The following is a 22,321-nucleotide window of genomic DNA, read 5'->3' on the forward strand; positions in this document are numbered from 1 at the left end:
GGCAACGCAGGTGGATAAGGTAGTCAAGAAGGCATACGGCATGCTTGCCTTCATCGGTCGGGGCATAGAGTATAAAAATTGGCAAGTCATGTTGCAGCTGTACAGAACCTTAGTTAGGCCACACTTAGAATATTGCGTGCAATTCTGGTCGCCACACTACCAGAAGGACGTGGAGGCTTTGGAAAGGGTACAGAGGAGGTTTACCAGGATGTTGCCTGGTCTGGAGGGCATTCGCTATGAGGAGAGGTTGGAAAAACACGGATTGTTTTCACTGGAACGACGGAGGTGGAGGGGCGACATGATAGAGGTTTACTAAGTTATGAGCGGCATGGACAGAGTGGATAGTCAAAAGCTTTTTCCCAGGGTGGAAGAGTCAGTTACTATGGAACATAGGTTTAAGGTGCGAGGGGCAAAGTTTAGAGGGGATGTGCGAGGCAAGTTTTTTTTACACAGAGGGTGGTGAGTGCCTGGAACTTGCTGCCAGGGGAGGTGATGGAAGCAGATACGATAGCGACATTTAACAGACATCTTGACAAATATATGAATAGGAAGGGAATAGAGGGATATGGGCCCCGGAAGTGCAGAAGGTGTTAGTTTTGGCATGCATCAAGATCGGCGCAGGCTTGGAGGGCCGAATGGCCTGTTCCTGTGCTGTACTGTTCTTTGTTCCAACAGTGACTCCATTTCAATAGTACTGCATTGGCTGCAAAGCACTTTGGGATGTCCTGAGGCCATGAAAGGTGCTATATAAATCAAGTCTCTTTTTGCTTAACTATGCCTGCCCTTGCCTGCAAGGCAAAGCCACACCCTCATAGCCTTTCAGTTATTGCTTTTCTCTATAAATGGTATTGTCTTCTGTTTCCACTTGCCAATTAAGAAAGTTCTGCTGGGGTCTGAATTTCACCTTTCCAGTATGGGCTGCAGTTTGACCAGCTGTCCTGAACATTGATCACAGTAACCAGGAGATTCCATTCCAACACAGGAGGCAGCAAACAGGCAATACGGCTTTTCTCCAGCAATAGAGTAGTTGGATTAACGGAATCTACTGATGAACATTAAATTAATTTGCAATACCAACAGTAAAGCAAATAAAACCTAAAACCTTTATGGATTCACTCCCTGCCTGTAATCTTCCTCAGTCCTTCATTCTCCGTGTAATCTGCATTTGCGCATTATTGGGATATTTTTCTATCTTAAAGATGCTATATAAATGAATTTGAGATATGATAGATTCAACTTCCTAATCTTAAAGATTTTTCTGAATTAAAGCAAACCCTGGCTTATAAAATAGTGAAATAAATATAACCTATCATTCTACATGTACAAAACTGCCTAATGCAATCTGGCACATGCTCTCAAATTTAGTTTAACCTTTAGGCATATTCTACATCAACATAGATAGGATATTTTAAACTTTAGCATGTACAGGGAGCAGATGTGACATCTACGCATCGCTGTCACATTAAATTACAAACAAGTAGCAAAGCAAGAAAAAAAAATGACAACCAACCTTTATCTTCAGCAGGATTTATACATTTCTGTAGCCTCCAATGCTCACTACCACTTGACACCTGGATTATATGGAATTCCCTCACACCTGCTTCACTCTGAAAGATTAAGCACCTCATTAATGTGCCACCTATACTGCAGTAAGAAAATAAATGCCAATTGTTTTGGCTAAGACATTAGCACTGAGGATATATTTTCATTTTGCTGTTTATATTTTGCATCCCTTGGAAGGTTTTTTTTTAGTCTGTATCCCAGATTTTTCTCATGTCCCATTAGTCAGCCCACAATGGTGCCATGTGGCCCTCTCCCCTTAGAATGGCCTGTTAAACTGGTCAGTGCAAAAATGCTTCCCTGTTGTTTATATTTTTAATCTCCGCAGAATTAAGCTGTGAACATGTTGCAGTTTTTTGTTCGTTTCTGTCAATATGCAGCCCACAGCAAGCTAAAATTTTGATACTTACTGCCTCCACCCACTGCCCACAAAAAAAAAATAATGCCCAACACTCCGGCTTCTCAGAAGAAGCATTCACTCTCAGAATCTGGCCCCCCCTCCGCAATGTTTTGTGGCAACTGAATGGCAATTTATCACCACTGCCAGTGAGTAAACTTAATATTTCTAATGGTTTCAGAATATGAAATTTGTCTAAATATCAGACTATAATCACTATAATTGCTGGTTTAAAGGATTATGAATCTAGGATCTGAAATAAAACAATTTAATGAGAAGTTAAACAATATTTCACAATATTTCTTTTGGACTTTTCACAAAGTAAGGCTACAATTCCTGCTTTGGGAGGTAGTTTATCCTCCAAGTGAGATTAATTTGTTTGATAATGCTTCTGTGAAGCACATTGGGAGGTTTCACTACATTAAAGGTGCTTTATAAATGCAAGTTGTTGTTGCTCCCATGGAAACAATCATATAAACTGACTGGAATTCTTCAATACCTTTATGCCAATTCCAACGCTTCAGCACGTGCATAAAAAAAAACTTACCGTATTAATATTTGCCACATCCAGAAACACCAGCAGATTATCACTGTCACTCTTTCCTTCAGCTTCTAGGACATTACTTCTGCACGCTGTTGCTCTCACACTTAGAGAACGGCTGGTGCATATTATTGCTGTGTGTCTTAGCACTCTGTGACTGTTGGGAGAGAGAGAGATATTGCACTAATGAGCTTTCATTTGAAGATATATTGTGTAGAAAAGTAAAATTTTGTACGTTCTTAAAATATGCCGAGTGCGTCAAGCTGTATTAGAACTTAATGTACAGAAACAGGCCATTCTTCCCAAGAGGCTCAAGCCACTGTTTATGCTCTACACAAGCCTCATGAAGCATCTTGGGGCATTCAATTGTGTATATAAATGTAAGCTGTCACTTAGTATTTTTATATATGTATACAAAAATTGTCAGGCAATAACACTTCAAGGACTTAAGAGGAATGAAAGGTTAACGGTGTGGTGGTAGCTTGTGAGGCAGAGGGGCTGACAGTTGGAAGTTTTATTTAGGGTGGGTGCATTTGACAATTTTGAGGAGAGGGAACCATTTAAATTATCAGCTAGCGGAGGGCCAGACAGAACTGGCAAATGGGGATATAGGAACGGTTGGTGGATAGGAGACAAAATAGGGAAAGATCTGGGATCAAGGCGAGAGTGAAGAGGGCCTAGGGGGAGATTTTACTTTGTTGGAAAGGGTGGAGACAAAAGAAAATATAGAATCATAGAATGGTTCCAGCACAGAAGGAGGCTGTTCAGCCCTTTGTCGCTGTGCCGGTCCTGTCAGAGAAACTCACTCTAGTCCCATACCCCCACTTTTTTCCCCATAGCAAATTTTCCCTCTTACAATAATTATCCAGTTCTCTTTTGAGGGCCTCAATTGAATCTGCCTTCACCACTCTCTCCGCATGTTCATTAGCTTTTTCTATAAAAATATACTTTCTTGGTGCTGAGGGAAGGTGGGGTTTAAATTCTGCGGAAATTTATGAATTATCAAACTACTCGGCTGGATATAGAAAAAAAACCCACCTATGGCAGCATGCTGCAGGCTTAATTTCTTAAAAATGGTGGTGAAGCAAGGGATAGAAGTAAAAAATGTGCAAGTGTGTGAACATTGTGCAAAATCATTTGCCTGTACAGAAGTAAATAACAATTCTCTTATTTTTAAAGCCATGATAATTGGTTGCTGAATAACAATCAGGAGCAAGAACTTCAGCGGATGATGTCTCTCTCTCCACGCACTCCCAGTCCCTATTAGAGGACACCAGAGACTAATTGCAGACTTCTGTTGGCAAACAGAAATGAATCACAGAAGACAGGGTGTTAAAAACTACATTTATCAGCAAATTACTTTCAGCAGTAGAATAATGGATGCGTCTACTGGGAAATCAGTTCGCATTGTGTCAACTCAATTACACAGGAGTTCTGAATCTAATTTCATCCAATTATCTGACCACAATCTTGCAAAATGTTGCATTTGGAAGTTATGCAAAGCTGCATGAGCTTCCATAATAAATAGATAAAATGAAGCCACTCAAAAAGATGCGGATGTATCTAAGATGGCCAACAAAGATCTTTAAACGGCAAGCAGCATCTGACAAATATGTCCTTTGAGGAAATAAGCACATTAATAAAAAAGGAAAACAAAAGCAAAATATTGCAGATGCAGGAAATTTGAAATAAAAAACAGAAAATGCTGAAAATACTTAGGTCAGGCAGCATCTGTGGAGAGAGAAACAAAGTTAACATTTGAGGTAGATGACCTTTCATCAGAACCATCAACCTGTAAAGTTAAAATTAAGATGCAAATGTCATGTAGACCACCCCCCCCACCCACCTACCAAGAATGAGGCACATTAATTTTGTCACATGAACATTGATTTTAAACTGTTGCTGGAGTGAGGAAATGACTTGTTAGACAGATCAGCCGTGGCTGGAAAAAACATTTGCATACTGACAGTGCTTGGAGGGACAAAGGGCTATTCCCTGCTCCAATTTAACCCACAATGGACTTTGAGCACCAGGTATCGTGTGTAAGAGAAATACCACGGTCAGCTAAGACAAGAGAATCCACAGACAGTTGTGGTCAGACCAGCTAGTCACATGACTAACCTGCTTGTCAACCTGGGCTTTTCTGAATTGTACAAAGAGTTCGAACTCAGACTGCAGAATGCTCTTGGACTGAAGACCTCTCCTATCTATCTGCTCCCATCTCTTTCTCATTGAACTCCAAAACCACTGAAGACACATGAACCCCAAGAGAGAAAAGCCTCCTACAGCAAACAAGGTTTAAAAATACTGGGCCCCAACGAAAAGCAAGATCTACCTGCAATCAAGGACTCTACAGTGAGATGGAAGAACCGTAACAAAAACCCTCTTCAGATATTGCCTCAAACTTTTCCACTTTATTTCTTCTGCTCTTTTCTGTCTCTGTCTGCCTCAATCTGCATGTGTGTTCATCATGTATGCATGCTCGCGTGGGCGCGTCGTGTATCTGTAGGTGTTAACCAAATTAAATTTAATAAAGTTCAACATTTTTCTTTAAACCTAAGAAAATCTGTTTGGCTAGTTTCTTTGCCTTATAATTGGAAAGCTGTGAACAAAGATTCACCAAGGGGGAGCTTCAAAAAAATGGTGTGTTTAAATTAAACCTAGTTACGGTAAGACCAGGTGAAGGCTGAGAGGGACACCTTTCTCACCTGGTCGTAAGTACTAAACAGAATGGGAAAGCATGGATAGTAAGTTTAGTTGAAAGACAAAACAGTCGTGGTTTAAATGGATGCTTTTCAAATTAGATGGATGTAAACAATGGTGTCACCAATGAGTCAGTGTTAGGACCATTATATCCACCATCAACTGAGGCTCAGTGGTAACACTCTGGCCCGTCTGGGTCAGAAGGTTATCAATTCAAGTCCCACGTGTGACTTGAGTACAAATTCCAGGCTGACCCTCCAGTGCAGGACTGAGGGAGCGCTGCACTGTCAGGCGTGTTATCTTTCAGATGAGCCACATCTGCTCTCAACAATGGAGATAAAAGATTCATGGCACTATTTTGAAGAGGAGCAAGGGATTTATTCCTGGTGGCCTGGCTAATTTGATCCTTCAAATAACACCAGAAAAACAGATTATCTGATCACTATCAAATTACTGTTCATGGAAGCTTGCTATGTGCAAATTGGCTGCTGTGTTTCCTCCTACATTACAACAGTGACTACATTGGCTTTAAAGTGCTTTGGGACATCCTGAGGTTGTAAAAGGCATTATAGAAATGCAAGTCTTACTTTAATACATTGAATGTAAATGATCTGAACTGTAGTGTAAAGCGAACAAGAGCAATTTGCAGGGAACAAATCAAAAGATTACCAGTCAAAACTGGAAGGAAAAAGAGATAACTTGGGTACAGTTGACGTATATTCCCACAATCAGGAAAAATAGGAAAACAAAGCCTAAGCTTCCCGGATGGCAAAAGAGATAGAGGGTAAGATGAAGCAGAAAAAAGGTGCATATGACCAACACTGCATGGATAACACATTTGAGAACCAGGCTGAAAGTAGAAAGTTCAGAGAGAAAGTGAAAAAATAAGAGAAGCAAAGGGAGTGTATGAGAAGAGACTGGCAGCTAATATAAAAGGGATTCCAGTAGTCTTCAAGTATATAAATAGCAAAAGTGTGGTAAAAGGAGGAGGAGTGAGCCCGATTAGGGACCAAAAAGGAGATTTACGCATGGAGGCAGAGGGCATGGTGGAGTTTCTAAATGAGTACTTTGCATCTGTCTTTACTAAGGAAGATGCTGCCCAAGTCATAGTGAAAGAGGAGGTAGTTGAGACACCGAATGGGCTACAAATTGATAAAGGAGGTGGTATTAGAAAGGTTGGCTGTACCTAAAACTGTTAAGTCACCAGGGTCGGATGAGATGCAGCTAAGGATACTGAACAAAGAACAATACAATATAAGGAGAAAGAGGGTATCTAGAGAAAGGATTGGCCCACTAAAGGACAAAGGAGGAATGTTATGCTTGGACTCAGAGAAAATGGGTGAGATTCTAAACGAATACTTTGCATCGGTATTCACCGAGGAGAGGGACATGACGGATGTTGAGGTTAGGAACAGATGTTTGATTACTCTAGGTCAAGTCGGCATAAGGAGGGAGGAAGTGTTGGGTATTCTAAAGGGCATTAAGGTGGACAAGTCCCCAGGTCCGGATGGGATCTATCCCAGGTTACTGAGGGAAGCGAGAGAGGAAATAGCTGGGGCCTTAACAGATATCTTTGCAGCATCCTTAAACACGGGTGAGGTCCCGGAGGACTGGAGAATTGCTAATGTTGTCCCCTTGTTTAAGAAGGGTAGCAGGGATAATCCAGGTAATTATAGACCGGTGAGCCTGACGTCAGTGGTAGGGAAGCTGCTGGAGAAGATACTGAGGGATAGGATCTATTCCCATTTGGAAGAAAATGGGCTCATCAGTGATGGGCAACATGGTTTTGTGCAGGGAAGGTCATGTCTTACCAACTTAATAGAATTCTTTGAGGAAGTGACAAAGTTGATTGATGACGGAAGGGCTGTCGATGTCATATACATGGACTTCAGTAAGGCGTTTGATAAGGTTCCCCATGGCAGGCTGATGGAGAAAGTGAAGGCGCTTGGGGTCCAAGGTGTACTAGCTAGATGGATAAAGAACTGGCTGGGCAACAGGAGACAGAGAGTAGCAGTAGAAGGGAGTTTCTCAAAATGGAGACGTGTGACCAGTGGTGTTCCACAGGGATCCGTGCTGGGACCACTGTTGTTTGTGATATACATTAATGATTTGGAGGAAAGTATAGGTGGACTGATTAGCAAATTTGCAGACGACACTAAGATTGGTGGAGTAGCAGATAGTGAAGGGGACTGTCAGAGAATACAGCAGAATATAGATAGATTGGAGAGTTGGGCAGAGAAATGGCAGATGGAGTTCAATCAGGGCAAATGCGAGGTGATGCATTTTGGAAGATCCAATTCAAGAGTGAACTATACAGTAAATGGAAAAGTCCTGGGGAAAATTGATGTCCAGAGAGATTTGGGTGTTCAGGTCCACTGTTCCCTGAAGGTGGCAACGCAGGTAAATAGAGTGGTCAAGAAGGCATACGGCATGCTTTCCTTCATTGGACGGGGCATTGAGTACAAGAGTTGGCAGGTCATGTTACAGTTGTATAGGACTTTGGTTCGGCCACATTTGGAATACTGCGTACAGTTCTGGTCGCCACATTATCAAAAGGATGTGGATGCTTTGGAAAGGGTGCAGAGGAGGTTCACCAGGATGCTGCCTGGTATGGAGGGCGCTAGCTATGAAGAGAGGTTGAGTAGATTAGGATTATTTTCATTAGAAAGACGGAGGTTGAGGGGGGACCTGATTGAGGTGTACAAAATCATGAGAGGTATAGACAGGGTGGATAGCAAGAAGCTTTTTCCCAGAGTGGGGGTTTCAATTACTAGAGGACACGAGTTCAAAGTGAAAGGGGAAAAGTTTAGGGGGGATATGCGTGGAAAGTTCTTTACGCAGAGGGTGGTGGGCACCTGGAACGCATTGCCAGCGGAGGTGGTAGATGCGGGCACGATGGAGTCTTTTAAGATGTATCTAGACAGATACATGAATGGGCAGGAAGAAAAGAGATACAGAAGCTTAGAAAATAGGCGACATGTTTAGAGAGAGGATCTGGATCGGCGCAGGCTTGGAGGGCCGAAGGGCCTGTTCCTGTGCTGTAATTATCTTTGTTCTTTGTAACACAGGAATAGGCCATTTGGCCCTCCAAGCCTGTGCCGATCATGATGCCTGTCTAAACTAAAACCTTCTGCACTTCTGGGGTCCGTATCTCTCTTTTCCCATCCTATTCATGTATGTCAAGATGACTCTTAAACGTCGCTATCGTACCTGCTTCCACCACCTCCCCCGGCAGCAAATTCCAGGCACTCACCACCCTCTATGTAAAAAACTTGCCACGCACATCTCCCCTAAACTTTGCCCTCGCACCTTCAACCTATGTCCCCTAGTAACTGACTCTTCCAAACTGGGAAAAAGCTTCTGACTATCCACTCTGTCCATGCCGCTCATAACTTTGTAAACCTCTATCATGTCGCCCCTCCACCTCCGTTGTTCCAGTGAAAACAATCAGAGTTTATCCAACTTCTCCTCATAGCTAATACCCTCCAGACCAGGCAACATCCTGGTAAACCTCTTCTGTACCCTCTCCAAAGCCTCCACGTCCTTCTGGTAGTGTGGCAACCAGAATTGTACGCAATATTCTAAGTGTGGCCTAACTAAAGTTCTGTACAGCTGCAGCATGACTTACCAATTTTTATATTCTATGCCCCGACCGAAGAAGGCAAGCATGCCGCATGCCTTCTTGACTACCTTATCCACCTGCGTTGCCACTTTGTGATCTGTGGACCTGTACACCCAGATCTCTCTGCCTGTCAATACTCCTAAGGGTTCTGCCATTTACTGTATACTTCCCACCTGTAACAGACCTTCCAAAATGCATTACCTCACATTTGTCCTGATTAAACCCATCTGCCATTTCTCCGCCCAAGTCTCCAACCGATCTATATCCTGCTGTATCCTCTGACAATCCTCATCACTATCCGCAACTCCACCACTTTGTGTCGTCCGCAAACGTAATCAGACCAGCTACATTTTCCTCCAAATCATTTATATATATATATTACAAACAGCAAAGGTCCCAGCACTGATCCCTGCGGAACACCACTAGTCACATCCCTCCATTCAGAAAAGCACCCTTCCACTGCTACCCTCTGTCTGCTATGACCGAGCCAGTTCTGTATCCATCTTGCTAGCTCATCTCTGATCCCGTCTGACTTCACCTTTTGTACCAGTCAGCCATGAGGGACCTTGTCAAAGGCTTTACTGAAGTCCATGTAGACAACATCCACTGCCCTTCCTGCAATCATCTTCGTCACTTCCTCAAAAAACTCGATCAAGTTAGTGAGACACGACCTCCCCTTCACAAAACCATGCTGCCTCTTGCTAATAGGTCCACTTGTTCCCAAATGGGAGTAAATCCTGTCCCGAAGAAACCTCTCCAATAATTTCCCTACCACTGACGTAAGACTCACCAGCCTGTAATTTCCTGGATTATCCTGGTTACCCTTCTTAAACAAAGGAACAACATTGGCTATTCTCCAGTCCTCTTGGACCTCACCTGTAGCCAATGAGGATGCAAAGATTTCTGTAAAGGCCCCAGCAATTTCTTCCCTTTCCTCCCTCAGTATTCTAGGGTAGATCCCATAAGGCCCTGGGGACCTATCCACCTTAATGCTTTGCAAGACACCCACCACCTCCTCCTTTTTGATATCGACTTGACCCAAATTATCTACACACCTTTCCCTAGACTCATCATCCACCAAGTCCTTCTCTTTGGTGAATACTGATGCAAAGTACTCATTTAGTACCTCGCCCATTTCCTCTGGCTCCATGCATAGATTCCCTCCTCTGTCCTCGAATGGGCCAACCCTTTCCCTGGCTACCCTCTTGCTTTTTATATACGTATAAAAAGTCATGGGATTCTCCTTAATCCTGTTTGCCAATGATTTTTCAGGACCCCTTTTAGCCCTCCTGACTCCTTGCTTATGTTCCTTCCTACTGTCTTTATATTCCTCAAGGGCTTTGTCTGTTCCCAACCTTCTAGCCCTTACGAATGCTTCATTTTTCTTTTTGACTAGGCTCACAATACCCCTCATTATTCAAGGTGCCCAAAACTTGCCAAACCTATCCTTCATCCTCACAGGAACATGCCGGTCCTGGATTCTAATCAACTGATGTTTGAGAGACTCCCACATATCAGATGTTGATTAACCCTCAAACAGCCGCCCCCAATCTAAATTCTTCAGTTCCTGCCTAATATTGTTATAATTAACCTTCCCCCGATTTAGCACCTTCACCCGAGGACTACCCTTATCCTTATCCACAAGCACCTTAAAACTTATGGAATTATGGTCACTGTTCCCTACTGAAACTTCGACCACCTGGCCGGGCTCATTCCCCAATACCAGGTCCAGTATGGTCCCTTCCCTAGTTGGACTATCTACATATTGTTTCAAGATGCCCTACTGGATGCTCCTTACAAATTCTGCTCCATCCAAGCCCCTAGCACTAAGTGAGTCCCAGTCAATATAGGGGAAGTTAAAATCACCCACCAGAACAACCCTGTTGCTTCTACATCTTTCCAAAATCTGTCTACATATCTGCTCCTCGACCTCCTGCTGGCTGTTGGGAGGCCTGTAGTAAACGCCCAACATTGTGACTGCACCCTTCCTATTCCTGAGCTCTACCCATATTGCCTCGCTGCATGAACCCTCCGAGGTGTCCTCCCGCAGTACAGCTGTGATATTCTCCTTAACTAGTAATGCAACTCCCCCATCCCTTTTACATCCCCCTCTACCCCACCTGAAGCATCTAAATCCTGGAATGTTTAGCTGCTAATCCTGTCCTTCCCTCAACCAAGTCTCTGTAATAGGAACATCATAGTTCCAAGTACTAATCCAAGCTCGAACTTCACCCTTACTGAGGAAAGTAAGGGTGGAAATTGCGGAGACATTGACCATAATCTTCCAATCCTCCTTAGATATAGGTGTGGTGCCAGAGGACTGGAGAATTGCAAAGGTTACACCCTTGTTCAGAAAAGGGTCCAAGGATAAACTAGCAACTACAGGTCAGTCAGTTTAACCTTGGTGAAAAGCTTTTATCTGGGACAAAATTAACAGTCACTTACAAATGTGAATTATGAAGGAAAGCCAGCATGGATTTGTTAAAGGCAAATAGTGTTTAACTAACCTGATTGAGTTTTTTGATGAGGTAACAGAGAGGGTTGATGAAGGTAATGCAAGTTGATGTGCTGTACATGGACTTCCAAAAAGGCATTTGATAAAGTGCCACATAACAGGCTTGTCAGCAAAGTTGAAGCCCATGAAATAAAGGGACAGTAGCAGCATGTATATGAAGTTGGCTGAGTGACAGGAAACGGTAATAGTGAATGTCTTATCAAACTGGAGGAAGGTATATTGTAACATTTCCCAGGGGTCGGTATTAGGACCACGGCTTTTCTTGGTCTATATTCATGAACTAGACCTGGATGTGCTGGATAAAATTTAAAAATTTGCAGATGACACAAAACTTGGAAGTATTATAAACAGCGAGGAGGATAATGATAGATTTGAGGAGGACATCGGCTGGTGGAATGGCTGAACAATTGGCAGATGAATTTTAATGCAGATAGTGTGAAGTGATTCATTTTGGTGGGAAGAATGAGGAAAGGCAATATAAAATAAATGGTGCAATTCTAAAAGGGTGCAGGAGCAGAGACACCTGGGGTATTGTCACACAGGAACAGGAGTAGGCCATTCAGCCCACCGAGCCTGCCCCGCCATTCAATCTGATCATGGCTGATCATCCACTTCAATGCCTTTTTCCCCACACTATCCTCCTATCCCCTTGTTATTTGTATTTAGAAATCTGTCAATCTCTGCTTTAAACATACTCAATGACTGAGCTTCCACAGCCCTCTGGGATAGAGAATTCCAAAGATTCACAACTCTCCGAGTAAAGAACTTTCTCCTCATCTCTGTCCTACGTGGCTTCCCCCTTATTTTGAAATGGTGTCCCCTGGTTCTCGACTCCCCAATCTTACCTGCATCTACCCTGTCTATCTCTTTAAATATTTTGTAGGTTTCAATGAGATCACCACTCATTCTTCGAAACTCTAGAGAATACAGGGCCAGTTTCCCCAATCTTTCTTCATAGAGGACAGTCCCGCCATCCCGGGAATAAGTCTGGTAAACCTTCATTGCATTCCCTCTATGACAATAATATCCTTCCTAAGTTAAGGGGACCAAAACTGCACACAAGTGCAGTCTAACCAAGGTTCGATACAATTGAAGCAAGACTTCACTACTCCTGTACTCAAACCGACCGAGGCTGGAGTTGTGCACCGTCTTTCTCTAGTCCCACTTCTCCGCAGGTCACAACATATATTTAAATGTTTTACCCAGTTACTGACATGGCCAATTATATATTCTTTTATATTTCAGAATAAAATCCACCAATCAGGTTTCTTTAATAAAATTAAAATATAAAACAAGAGTTATTCAACAAAGATGCAAAGCATTGACATACAGGTTGAAACATGGAAGTTCCTTTCTAAATTAACCCAACTCTCCCTCACACACACAAAACACTAGTTAAATAAAAAAAATAGAGTTTTCTCTGCAGAGATCTCTATACAAAAAGACAAAGAAAAACAAACTATGGCCAAACACTTGTTAATTCTTGAAGGAAGGAAGGACAAAATATGCGATTGTCTCTGCTGGCCCTTTTAGTCTGGCATCCAGATACTCGTAGATGGCTGTCACTGGGATCTTTTTTGGAGCAGTTCTCGTCAGGTGATGTCGAGGATTAGTCTGGCAGGCTTTTCTGGAGGAATGCTGCATCAATTTCTCCAGTCCCCACACTGGATTCTCAGGGTTTCTCAAACAGGTGGAAAAGGAGGAGCTGGTGGCTTCTCTCTTAGCAGGCTGACCCTCCCCCAACTGACTTAACACTATCTGAAACTAAACCAACTCCTGACCACCATAAATCTGGACATGTCACTTCTCCATAAACAACGCCCCTGGTCACCAAGGCACCTGCTGTTTACTTAGCTGCAGACATGTGACATCAAGAAAGAGTTTATTTTTAAACAAAATCTCAAGTCCTTCCAGTAAAGTTCAGCATCTATGGAATCTCTTCAGTCGATCAAATGAATCCATTTCCACAATTTTTAAACAAGACCTCAAAAAAATCTAAAAAATTGGAAGCACTTTCCTAACAGTATATGTGCACAAATCATTGAAGGTGGAACAGCAGGTTCAGAAAGCTGTTAATAAAGCATGTGTGACCGTGGGCTTTATAAACAGGGACAGAGTACAAAATAAGAAAGTTATGATTAATTTTTATAAAACCCTGGTTAGGCCTCAGCTAGAGTATTGTGTCCAGTTTTGGGCTCCGCTCTTTAGAAAGGATGTGAAGGCATTAGAGAGGGTGCAGAAAGGATTGACAAGAATGATTCCAGGAAGGAGGAACTTCAGTTATGTGGATAGATGGGAGAAGCTGAAGCTGTTCTCCTTAGAGAAGATTAAGAAGTGATTTTATTCAGGTGCTCAAAATCATGGACTGAGTAGAAAGGGAGAAAACGGTTGGTGGAAAGGTCGAAAACCAGAGGACACAGATCTAAGGCAATTGGCAAAAGAAGCAACAGCACTATGAGGAAAAACCTTTTTACACAGTGAATGGTTAGGTATGCGCTGCCTGAAAGTGAGATAGAGGCAGATTCACTTTCAAAAGAGAATTGGATAATTATCTTGAGAAAAAATTTGCGGGGCTACTGGGAAAAGAATAAAGAAAATTACAGCATAGGAACAGGCCCTTCGGCCCTCCATACCTGCGCCGATCCAGATCCTCTATCTAAACATGTCGCCTATTTTCTCAGGGTCTGTATCTCTTTGCTTCCTGCCATTCATGTATCGGTCTAGATACATCTTAAAAGACGCTATCGTGCCCGCGTCTACCACCTCCTCTGGCAACGCGTTCCAGGCACCCACCACCCTCTGCGTAAAGAACTTTCCACGCATATCCCCCCTAAACTTTTCCCCTCTCACTTTGAACTCGTGACCCCTAGTAATTGAATCCCCCACTCTGGGAAAAAGCTTCTTGCTATCCACCCTGTCTATACCTCTCATGATTTTGTACACCTCAATCAGGTCCCCTCTCAACCTCCGTCTTTCTAATGAAAATAATCCTAATCTACTCAACCTCTCTTCATAGCTAGCACCCTCCATACCAGGCAACATCCTGGTGAACCTCCTCTGCACCCTCTCCAAAGCATCTACATGGCAGGGAATGGGACTAGGTGAGTTGCTCATGCAGAAAGCTGTCATGACATGACGGCCCGAACGGCCTCCTTCTGTGCAGTAACCATTGTCATGAAGACAAAAGTACGAGCTGTGATTAATTATGAAGACTTTAACTGACTTCATAAAGACATGAGCAGTTTGTCGGTTGGGTAGATTGATTTCACTTAAAATTTATACTTAAAGACCGAGGCCATTCATTCAGCTGCCTCTCACTTTCCTTTCTGCACAAGCCAATACACCTCCCAGTCCAAGCCCTTATCCCACATTCTTCTTCAGTTTCTCTATCTGCCCTCATGGTACCTCTGAGGCATTTTGTCCATGAGAAACACCTCCCACCTTGATTCCATTCCCAATAAACTGTTGGACAGTCAACTTCCCTTCCTGGCCTTCATCCCTGATGACATTAAGTGATTCTCTCCTAAAGGACCAACACCTTTCAAAATATCCATCATTCAGATAGTCAAAATCCCATTATTGACCCAACCATCTCCTTGCAAACTACCTCACCTCCCAAAGCTTTGCATTTCAAAGCAATCTGTGTTTGATATGCAATGAAAGGGACCAAGTCTAATGGATTCATGATTACGAATACAAAGCTAAGTGGGAGAGTACACTGTGAGGAGGATAAGGGTTTGCAAAGGAGAATAGATGGGTCAAGTGAGTGGGCAAGAAGGTGGCAGATGGAGTATAATGTGGGAAAAGTGAGGTTATTCATTTTCATAGGAAGAATAAAAAAACTTTTTTTAAAAATAGTGACAAACTATTAACGGTGTTCAGAAGGGTTTGGGTGTCCTTGTATACGAAACACAAAATTAACATGCAGGTACAGAAAGCAATTCGGAAGGCAAATGGTATGTTGGCCTTTATTGTAAGGGGGTTTGGAGTACAAGAGTAAGGAAGTCTTCCAATTGTACAAGTCCTTGGTGAGAACAAGCCTGAAGATTTAGGGGGGATTCAATGCCAAATGGCCTACACCAGCTCCCATTTCTTATATTCTTAACCTTCATGTCGTTCAATGCAAAAATCACATGTATTAATTCTTTGCAAACTATCAATTACTCTCAAATTAGATTGCTTTTTTTCAAACTAGGGTTTATGAAATTGATGCAGAGTTTGCTCAGGGTTCTTTGGCAGATAACCGAAGGCTGCTTTCCAAAATTTAATGCTGAAGTCTACACTGCCATCTTCCATCTTTGCAACAATTTCTTTCCTCTGGCTTGATTGCTGCCAAGACTCTAATACATGCATGAATACTCTACCAGCTGACAGCCTCACTCCCACCTTTGTAAACTGCAATTCATTCATAATACCATTAACCATATTCTTATCCATTGAAAGCATTGCACTTCACTAACCAATCTTTACTGGATTCTATGCCCAAAATATTCCTTTCACCTCACTCCATCCACCCTTTGTAGCTTCCTCAACCTTGCATCCCTGACCACATCCTTCCTTCCCAACCCTGGGTCTACTCTCATCTTCCCAGCCTGTTTGCTCCATCATAACCTGCCACTTTCACTCACTATACCTCAGTCACCAGAATTTCCTTCTAAATCCCTCCATGCTTACAATTGTCTTCAACTGTTCTTTCAAACTCCACAACGTAACTTCATTTAATTGACTGTTTTCCAAACCCTGGTGCCCATTTGATTCTCTGTCAGGACATCCTTCCAACGTGAGACATGGTATACAAGTGCAAGTTGCTTTATTTTTGTTAGGTCTTGAAAGAGATCCTTTAGTTTTTAATAACCATAGTTCAGCATCAGTTTGCCATCTGTTTCTATTGCCCTAGCATAAAAACATTTGTGTATTCTATTACTTGTTCATGTAGTGGGAGGGGGAGGATCCAGTTTTTGTGGTCCACATGGGTACCAACGACAGACAGGACTAGGAAAGAGGTTCTGTATAGCGAGTATGAGCAACTAGGGGCTAAATGAAAAAGCAGAACCTCAAAAGGTAATAACCTCAGAGTTATTACCCATCCACGAGCAAATTGTTGTAGGTTAAATAAGTTTAGAGTGTTAAATGCGTGGCTCAAAGTTAGGTGTGGGATAAGTGGGTTTCGATTCATGGTGCACTGGACCAGTACTGGGGAAAATGGTAACAGTATCATTGGGATGATCTTCACTTGAACCTTGCTGGTCCAGTGTTCTGGCGAGTTGTATAACTAGGGCAGTAGAGAAGGCTTCAAACTAAATAGTGGGGGCGAGGGAGCAAGTGAGGGAAAATGTGATAATTTAAAGAGAGAGAAGGCAAGAGCACAAGGTCGCAATAAGATAATCAGAGCGTGGCAGGAAAGGACAGAGTGTACAAACTTGAGAGTGCACCAGCAGATAAGTCTAGAGGTTATGAACTGACTGCAGAGGTGGTGGTGGTGGTGGGGGGAGGACTTGGGTGAAGGCAAATTCAGAAATCCAAAGAGAAAGGTCGAGGCACTGGAACAGTATAGAGTTGTGGGTAAAGACAAGCAGAATGGGACAAGAAGGGACAGAGTTGAACATGACACATCAGCGGATAAGGTCATTGCAGGGAACAGAATTTTCAAAACTGATTCTTCATCTGAATGTACAAAGCATCTGCAATAAGATAGATGAACTAGTGGCACAAATTTTAATTTTTTTTTTAATTTAGAGATACAGCACTGAAACAGGCCCTTCGGCCCACTGAGTCTGTGCCGACCAACAACCACCCATTTATACTAACCCTACAGTAATCCCATATGCCCTACCACCTACCTACACTAGGGGCAATTTATAACAGCCAATTTACCTATCACCTGCAAGTCTTTTGGCGGTAAATAGAGGTAAATGATTTAGATCTGATTGCCATTACAGAGACATGGTTACAAGATTAGAATTAGAACATTACAGTGCAGTACAGGCCCTTCGGCCCTCGATGTTGCACCGACCTGTGAAACCATCTGACCTACACTATTCCATTTTCATCCATATGTCTATCCAATGACCACTTAAATGCCCTTAAAGTTGGCGAGTCTACTACTGTTGCAGGCAGGGCGTTCCACGCCCCTACTACTCTGAGTAAAGAAACTACCTCTGACATCTGTCCTATATCCATCACCCCTCAACTTAAAGCTATGTCCCCTCGTGTTTGCCATCACCATCCGAGGAAAAAGACGCTCACTATCCACCCTATCTAACCCTCTGATTATCTTATATGTCTCTATTAAGTCACCTCTCCTCCTCCTTCTCTCCAACGAAAACAACCTCAACTCCCTCAGCCTTTCCTCGTAAGACCTTCCCCTCCATACCAGGCAACATCCTAGTAAATCTCCTCTGCACCCTTTCCAAAGCTTCCACATCCTTCCTATAATGCAGTGACCAGAACTGCACGCAATACTCCAGGTGCGGTTTCACCAGAGTTTTGTACAGCTGCAGCACGACCTCGTGGCTCCGAAACTCGATCCCCCTACTAATAAAAGCTAACACACCATATGCCTTAACAGCCCTATTAACCTGGATAGCAACTTTCAGGGATTTATGTACCTGGACACCAAGATCTCTCTGTTCATCTACACAACCAAGAATCTTCCCATTAGCCCAGTACTCTGCATTCCTGTTACTCCTTCCAAAGTGAATCACCTCACACTTTTCCGCATTAAACTCCATTTGCCATCTCTCAGCCCAGCTCTGCAGCCTATCTATGTCCCTCTGTACCCTACAACATCCTTCGGCACTATCCACAACTCCACCGACCTCAGTGTCATCCGCAAATTTACTAACCCACCCTTCTACACCCTCTTCCAGGTCATTTATAAAAATGACAAACAGCAGTGGCCCCAAAACAGATCCTTGCGGTACACCACTAGTAACTAAACTCCAGGATGAACATTTGCCATCAACCACCACCCTCTGTCTTCTTTCAGCTAGCCAATTTCTGATCCAAAGCTCTAAATCACCTTCAACCCCATACTTCCGTATTTTCTGCAATAGCCTACCGTGGGGAACCTTATCAAACGCCTTACTGAAATCCATATACACCACATCCACTGCTTTACCCTCATCCACCTGTTTGGTCACCTTCTCGAAAAACTCAATAAGGTTTGTGAGGCACGACCTACCCTTCACAAAACCGTGCTGACTATCTCTAATGAACTTATTCTTTTCAAGATGATTATAAATCCTGTCTCTTATAACCTTTTCCAACATTTTACCCACAACCGAAGTAAGGCTCACAGGTCTATAATTACCAGGGCTGTCTCTACTCCCCTTCTTGAACAAGGGGACAACATTGGCTATCCTCCAGTCTTCCGGCACTATACCTGTCGACAATGACGACATAAAGATCAAGGACAAAGGCTCTGCAATCTCCTCCCTAGCTTCCCAGAGAATCCTAGGATAAATCCCATCTGGCCCAGGGGACTTATCTATTTTCACACTTTCCAAAATTGATAACACCTCCTCCTTGTGAACCTCAATCCCATCTAGCCTAGTAGTCTGAATCTCAGTATTCTCCTCGACAACATTTTCTTTCTCTACTGTAAATACTGACGAAAAATATTCATTTAACGCTTCCCCTATCTCCTCTGATTCCACACACAACTTCCCACTGCTATCCTTGATTGGCCCTAATCTAACTCTAGTCATTCGTTTATTCCTGATATACCTATAGAAAGCCTTAGGGTTTTCCCTGATCCTATCCGCCAATGACTTCTCGTGTCCTCTCCTTGCTCTCCCTTTAGATCCTTCCTGGCTAGCTTGTAACTCTCAAGCGCCCTAACTGAGCCTTCACGTCTCATCCTAACATAAGCCTTCTTCTTCCTCTTGACAAGCGCTTCAACTTCTTTAGTAAACCACGGCTCCCTCGCTCGACAACTTCCGCCCTGCCTGACAGGTACATACTTATCAAGGACACGCAGTAGCTGCTCTTTGAATAAGCTCCACATTTCGATTGTGCCCATCCCCTGCAGTTTCCTTCCCCATCCTACGCATCCTAAATCTTGCCTAATCGCATCATAATTTCCTTTCCCCCAGCTATAATTCTTGCCCTGCGGTATATACCTGTCCCTGCCCATCGCTAAGGTAAACCTAACCGAATTGTGATCACTATCACCAAAGTGCTCACCTACATCTAAATCTAACATAAAAGCAAAATACTGCGGATGCTGGAAATCTGAAACAAAAACAAGAAATGCCGGATTCACTCAGCAGGTCTGGCAGCATCTGTGGAAAGAGAAGCAGAGCCAACGCCTCGGGCCAGCGACCCTTCCTCGGAAGATATAGTTCCGAAGAAGGGTCACTGACCCGAAACGTTGACTCTGCCTCTCCCCCCCCAGACGCCGCCAGACCCGCTGAGCGAATCCGGCACTTCCTGTTTTGGTTCTAAATCTAACACCTGGCCGGGTTCATTTCCCAGTACCAAATTCAATGTGGCATCGCCCCTGGTTGGCCTGTCTACATACTGTGTCAGAAAACCCTCCTGCACACATTGGACAAAAACTGACCCATCTAAAGTACTCGAACTATAGTATTTCCAGTCAATATTTGGCAAGTTATGATCAAGGTTGGGAAATAAATATCCCAGGGTACAGAATATTCCGGAAAGACAGACAGAATGGCAAAGGAGGGGTAGCCCTGATATTAAAAGGATGACAAAGGATTTGGCCTCAGAAGATCATGAAGTAGAATTAGTATGTGTGGAAATTAGGAATAGCACCAATCAGAAAACACTGGTGGGAGTAGTTTATAGGCCCCCTAACAGTAGATATACTGTTGGACAGCATTAAAGAAATTATTGGAGCTTGTACCAAAGGCAATGTAATAATTGTGGGGGACTCTAATCTTCATATAGACTACAACAATGAGATTGGCAGGAGTGGTCTAGAAGATGAGTTTGTAGAGTGTTTTCGGGACAGTTTCTTGGAGCAATACATTGTGGAACCAACTAGGGATAAAGCTATCTCAGATCTAATATTGTACTATGAAGCAGGGGTTAATCGGTAATGCCATAGTAAAAGATCCACTGGGAAATAGTGATCATAATACCATTGAATTCCATGTTAAGTTTGAAAGTGACATACTCCAATCACAAACAAGAATCTTAAACTTAAACAAAGCCAACTATGTAGTTATGAGGGGAGAACTGGCGTAGGTAAATTTGGTAAATAGACTGAAAGGTATGGCAGTATATAAACAGTGGGAAACATTTAAAGAAACAATTCAAAATGTTCAACAAAAATACATTCAATTGAAAAACAAAAACTCTGCAAAACAGACCCATCTGTGGCTCACTCAAAGTTAAGGACAGTATTAGATAAAAGAGGTTTACAATGTTGCAAAAAGATTAGCAAGTTTGAGGATTGGGAGTGTTTTAGAAACCAAAGGGCCATCAAAAAGTTGATAAAAAAATGAAAAATAAAAGAGAGCAAACTAGCCAGGAATAGAAAACAGATTATAAGAGCTCTTATAGGTATATAAAAAAGGAAGACAGTTGCTCAGTAAACGTTGGTCCCTTCGAAGCAGAGACAGGAGCAATTATCATGGGGAATAAGGAAATGGCAGAGGCATTGAACAAATATTTTGTAGAAGACTCAAGTTTCGTACTGGAAATAGACGGTAAGTGAGGGGATAAAAAGTGAGGAAATTAAGGAAATTAATATCCGCATATAAAAAATATTGGAGAAATTGGACAAATCCCTGCAACCTGATGACCTAAACCCTAGGGTTCTAGAACAGATAGCTGCAGAGATAGTAGATGCGTTAGCTATGATTTTTAAAAATTCCTTACATTAGGGAATGATCCCATCAGATTGGAAACTGGCAAATGTTATACCGCTTTTCAAGAAAGGAGGAAGAGGGAAAGAAAAGGGACCTACAGGCCAGTTAGCCTTAACATTAGTTGGGAAAATGCTGGAATCTATTAAGGAAGTCTTATCAATGCACTTAGAAAAGCACAGTTATGATTAGAACAAGTCAACCTAGGTTAGGTTTACTAAAGGAAAATCCTGTTTGACAAATGTACTAGAGTGCTTTGAGGACGTAACTAGTATGGTAGATAAAGGGAAACTAGAAGATGTAGTATACCTGGATTTCTAAAAGGCATTCTAAAAAGGTGCCATACAAAGGGCTCATGGAGTTGGGAATAATATATTAGCATGGATAGAGGATTGGTTAATAGATAGGAAGCAAAGAGTGGGCATAAATGGAGAATTTTCAAGTTGGCAAGGACCAGTGCTGGGGCCTCAGCTTTTACAATCTATATTCATGACTTAGATGAACAGACAGAATAATGTATCGAAGTTTGCTGATGATACAGCTTACATTTAAACCTACCGTTGTAAGGTGCTCACAGAGAGGCTGCAGAGATATGGACTGGTTAGGTGAGTGCGCAACAGGATGGTAGATGAAGTAGAATGTAGTGAACTGTCAAGTCATTCATTTTGCTCGTAATAGAAAAGCAGAATATTTTTTAAAAGGTGTAGAACTTTTAAGTGTTGATGTTCAGAGACTTAGTTGTGCTTTACAAGCAAACGCAGAAAGTGAGCATGCAGGTACAGCAAACAATTAAGGTGGCAAATTGCATGTTGGTCTTTATTGCAAGGGGACTGGAGTACAGGAATAAAGAAGTCTTGGTACAATTGTATAGGGTTTTGGTGCGACCACATCTGGAATACCGTGTGCAATTTTGGTCTCCACAATTCAGGAATGATATACTTGCATTGGAGGCGATACAGTGAAGGTTCACTAAATTGGTCACTGGGAAGGGGAGGTTGCCCAATGATGAGAGGTCGAGTACATTGGGCCTATATTCTCTGGAGTATAGAAGAATGAGAGGCGATCTCATCGAAACATACAATATTCCGAAGGGGCTGCATAGGGTGGACACAGATTATTTCCACTGTTGGGGGAATCTAAAATGGGG

At 42.7% G+C, this 22,321-nt stretch overlaps 1 protein-coding gene across 1 annotated transcript in view; it reads right to left on the reverse strand.

Annotated features, from left to right (window-relative positions):
* The window catches only part of trappc8 (trafficking protein particle complex subunit 8), a 231,467-nt gene that overhangs the window by 35,639 nt on the left and 173,507 nt on the right, over positions 1–22,321 (reverse strand). Inside the window, exons 22-23 of the mRNA XM_068032627.1 lie at positions 2,505–2,655; positions 1,511–1,607 (exon numbers count right to left, since the gene is read on the reverse strand). Of these exons, the coding sequence (XP_067888728.1) occupies positions 1,511–1,607; positions 2,505–2,655 (248 nt within the window). The remainder of the gene's footprint in view (positions 1–1,510; positions 1,608–2,504; positions 2,656–22,321) is intronic.

Source organism: Heterodontus francisci, chromosome 5 (genome assembly GCF_036365525.1).
Source record: "Heterodontus francisci isolate sHetFra1 chromosome 5, sHetFra1.hap1, whole genome shotgun sequence".
NCBI classification, from domain to species: Eukaryota; Metazoa; Chordata; class Chondrichthyes; order Heterodontiformes; family Heterodontidae; genus Heterodontus; species Heterodontus francisci.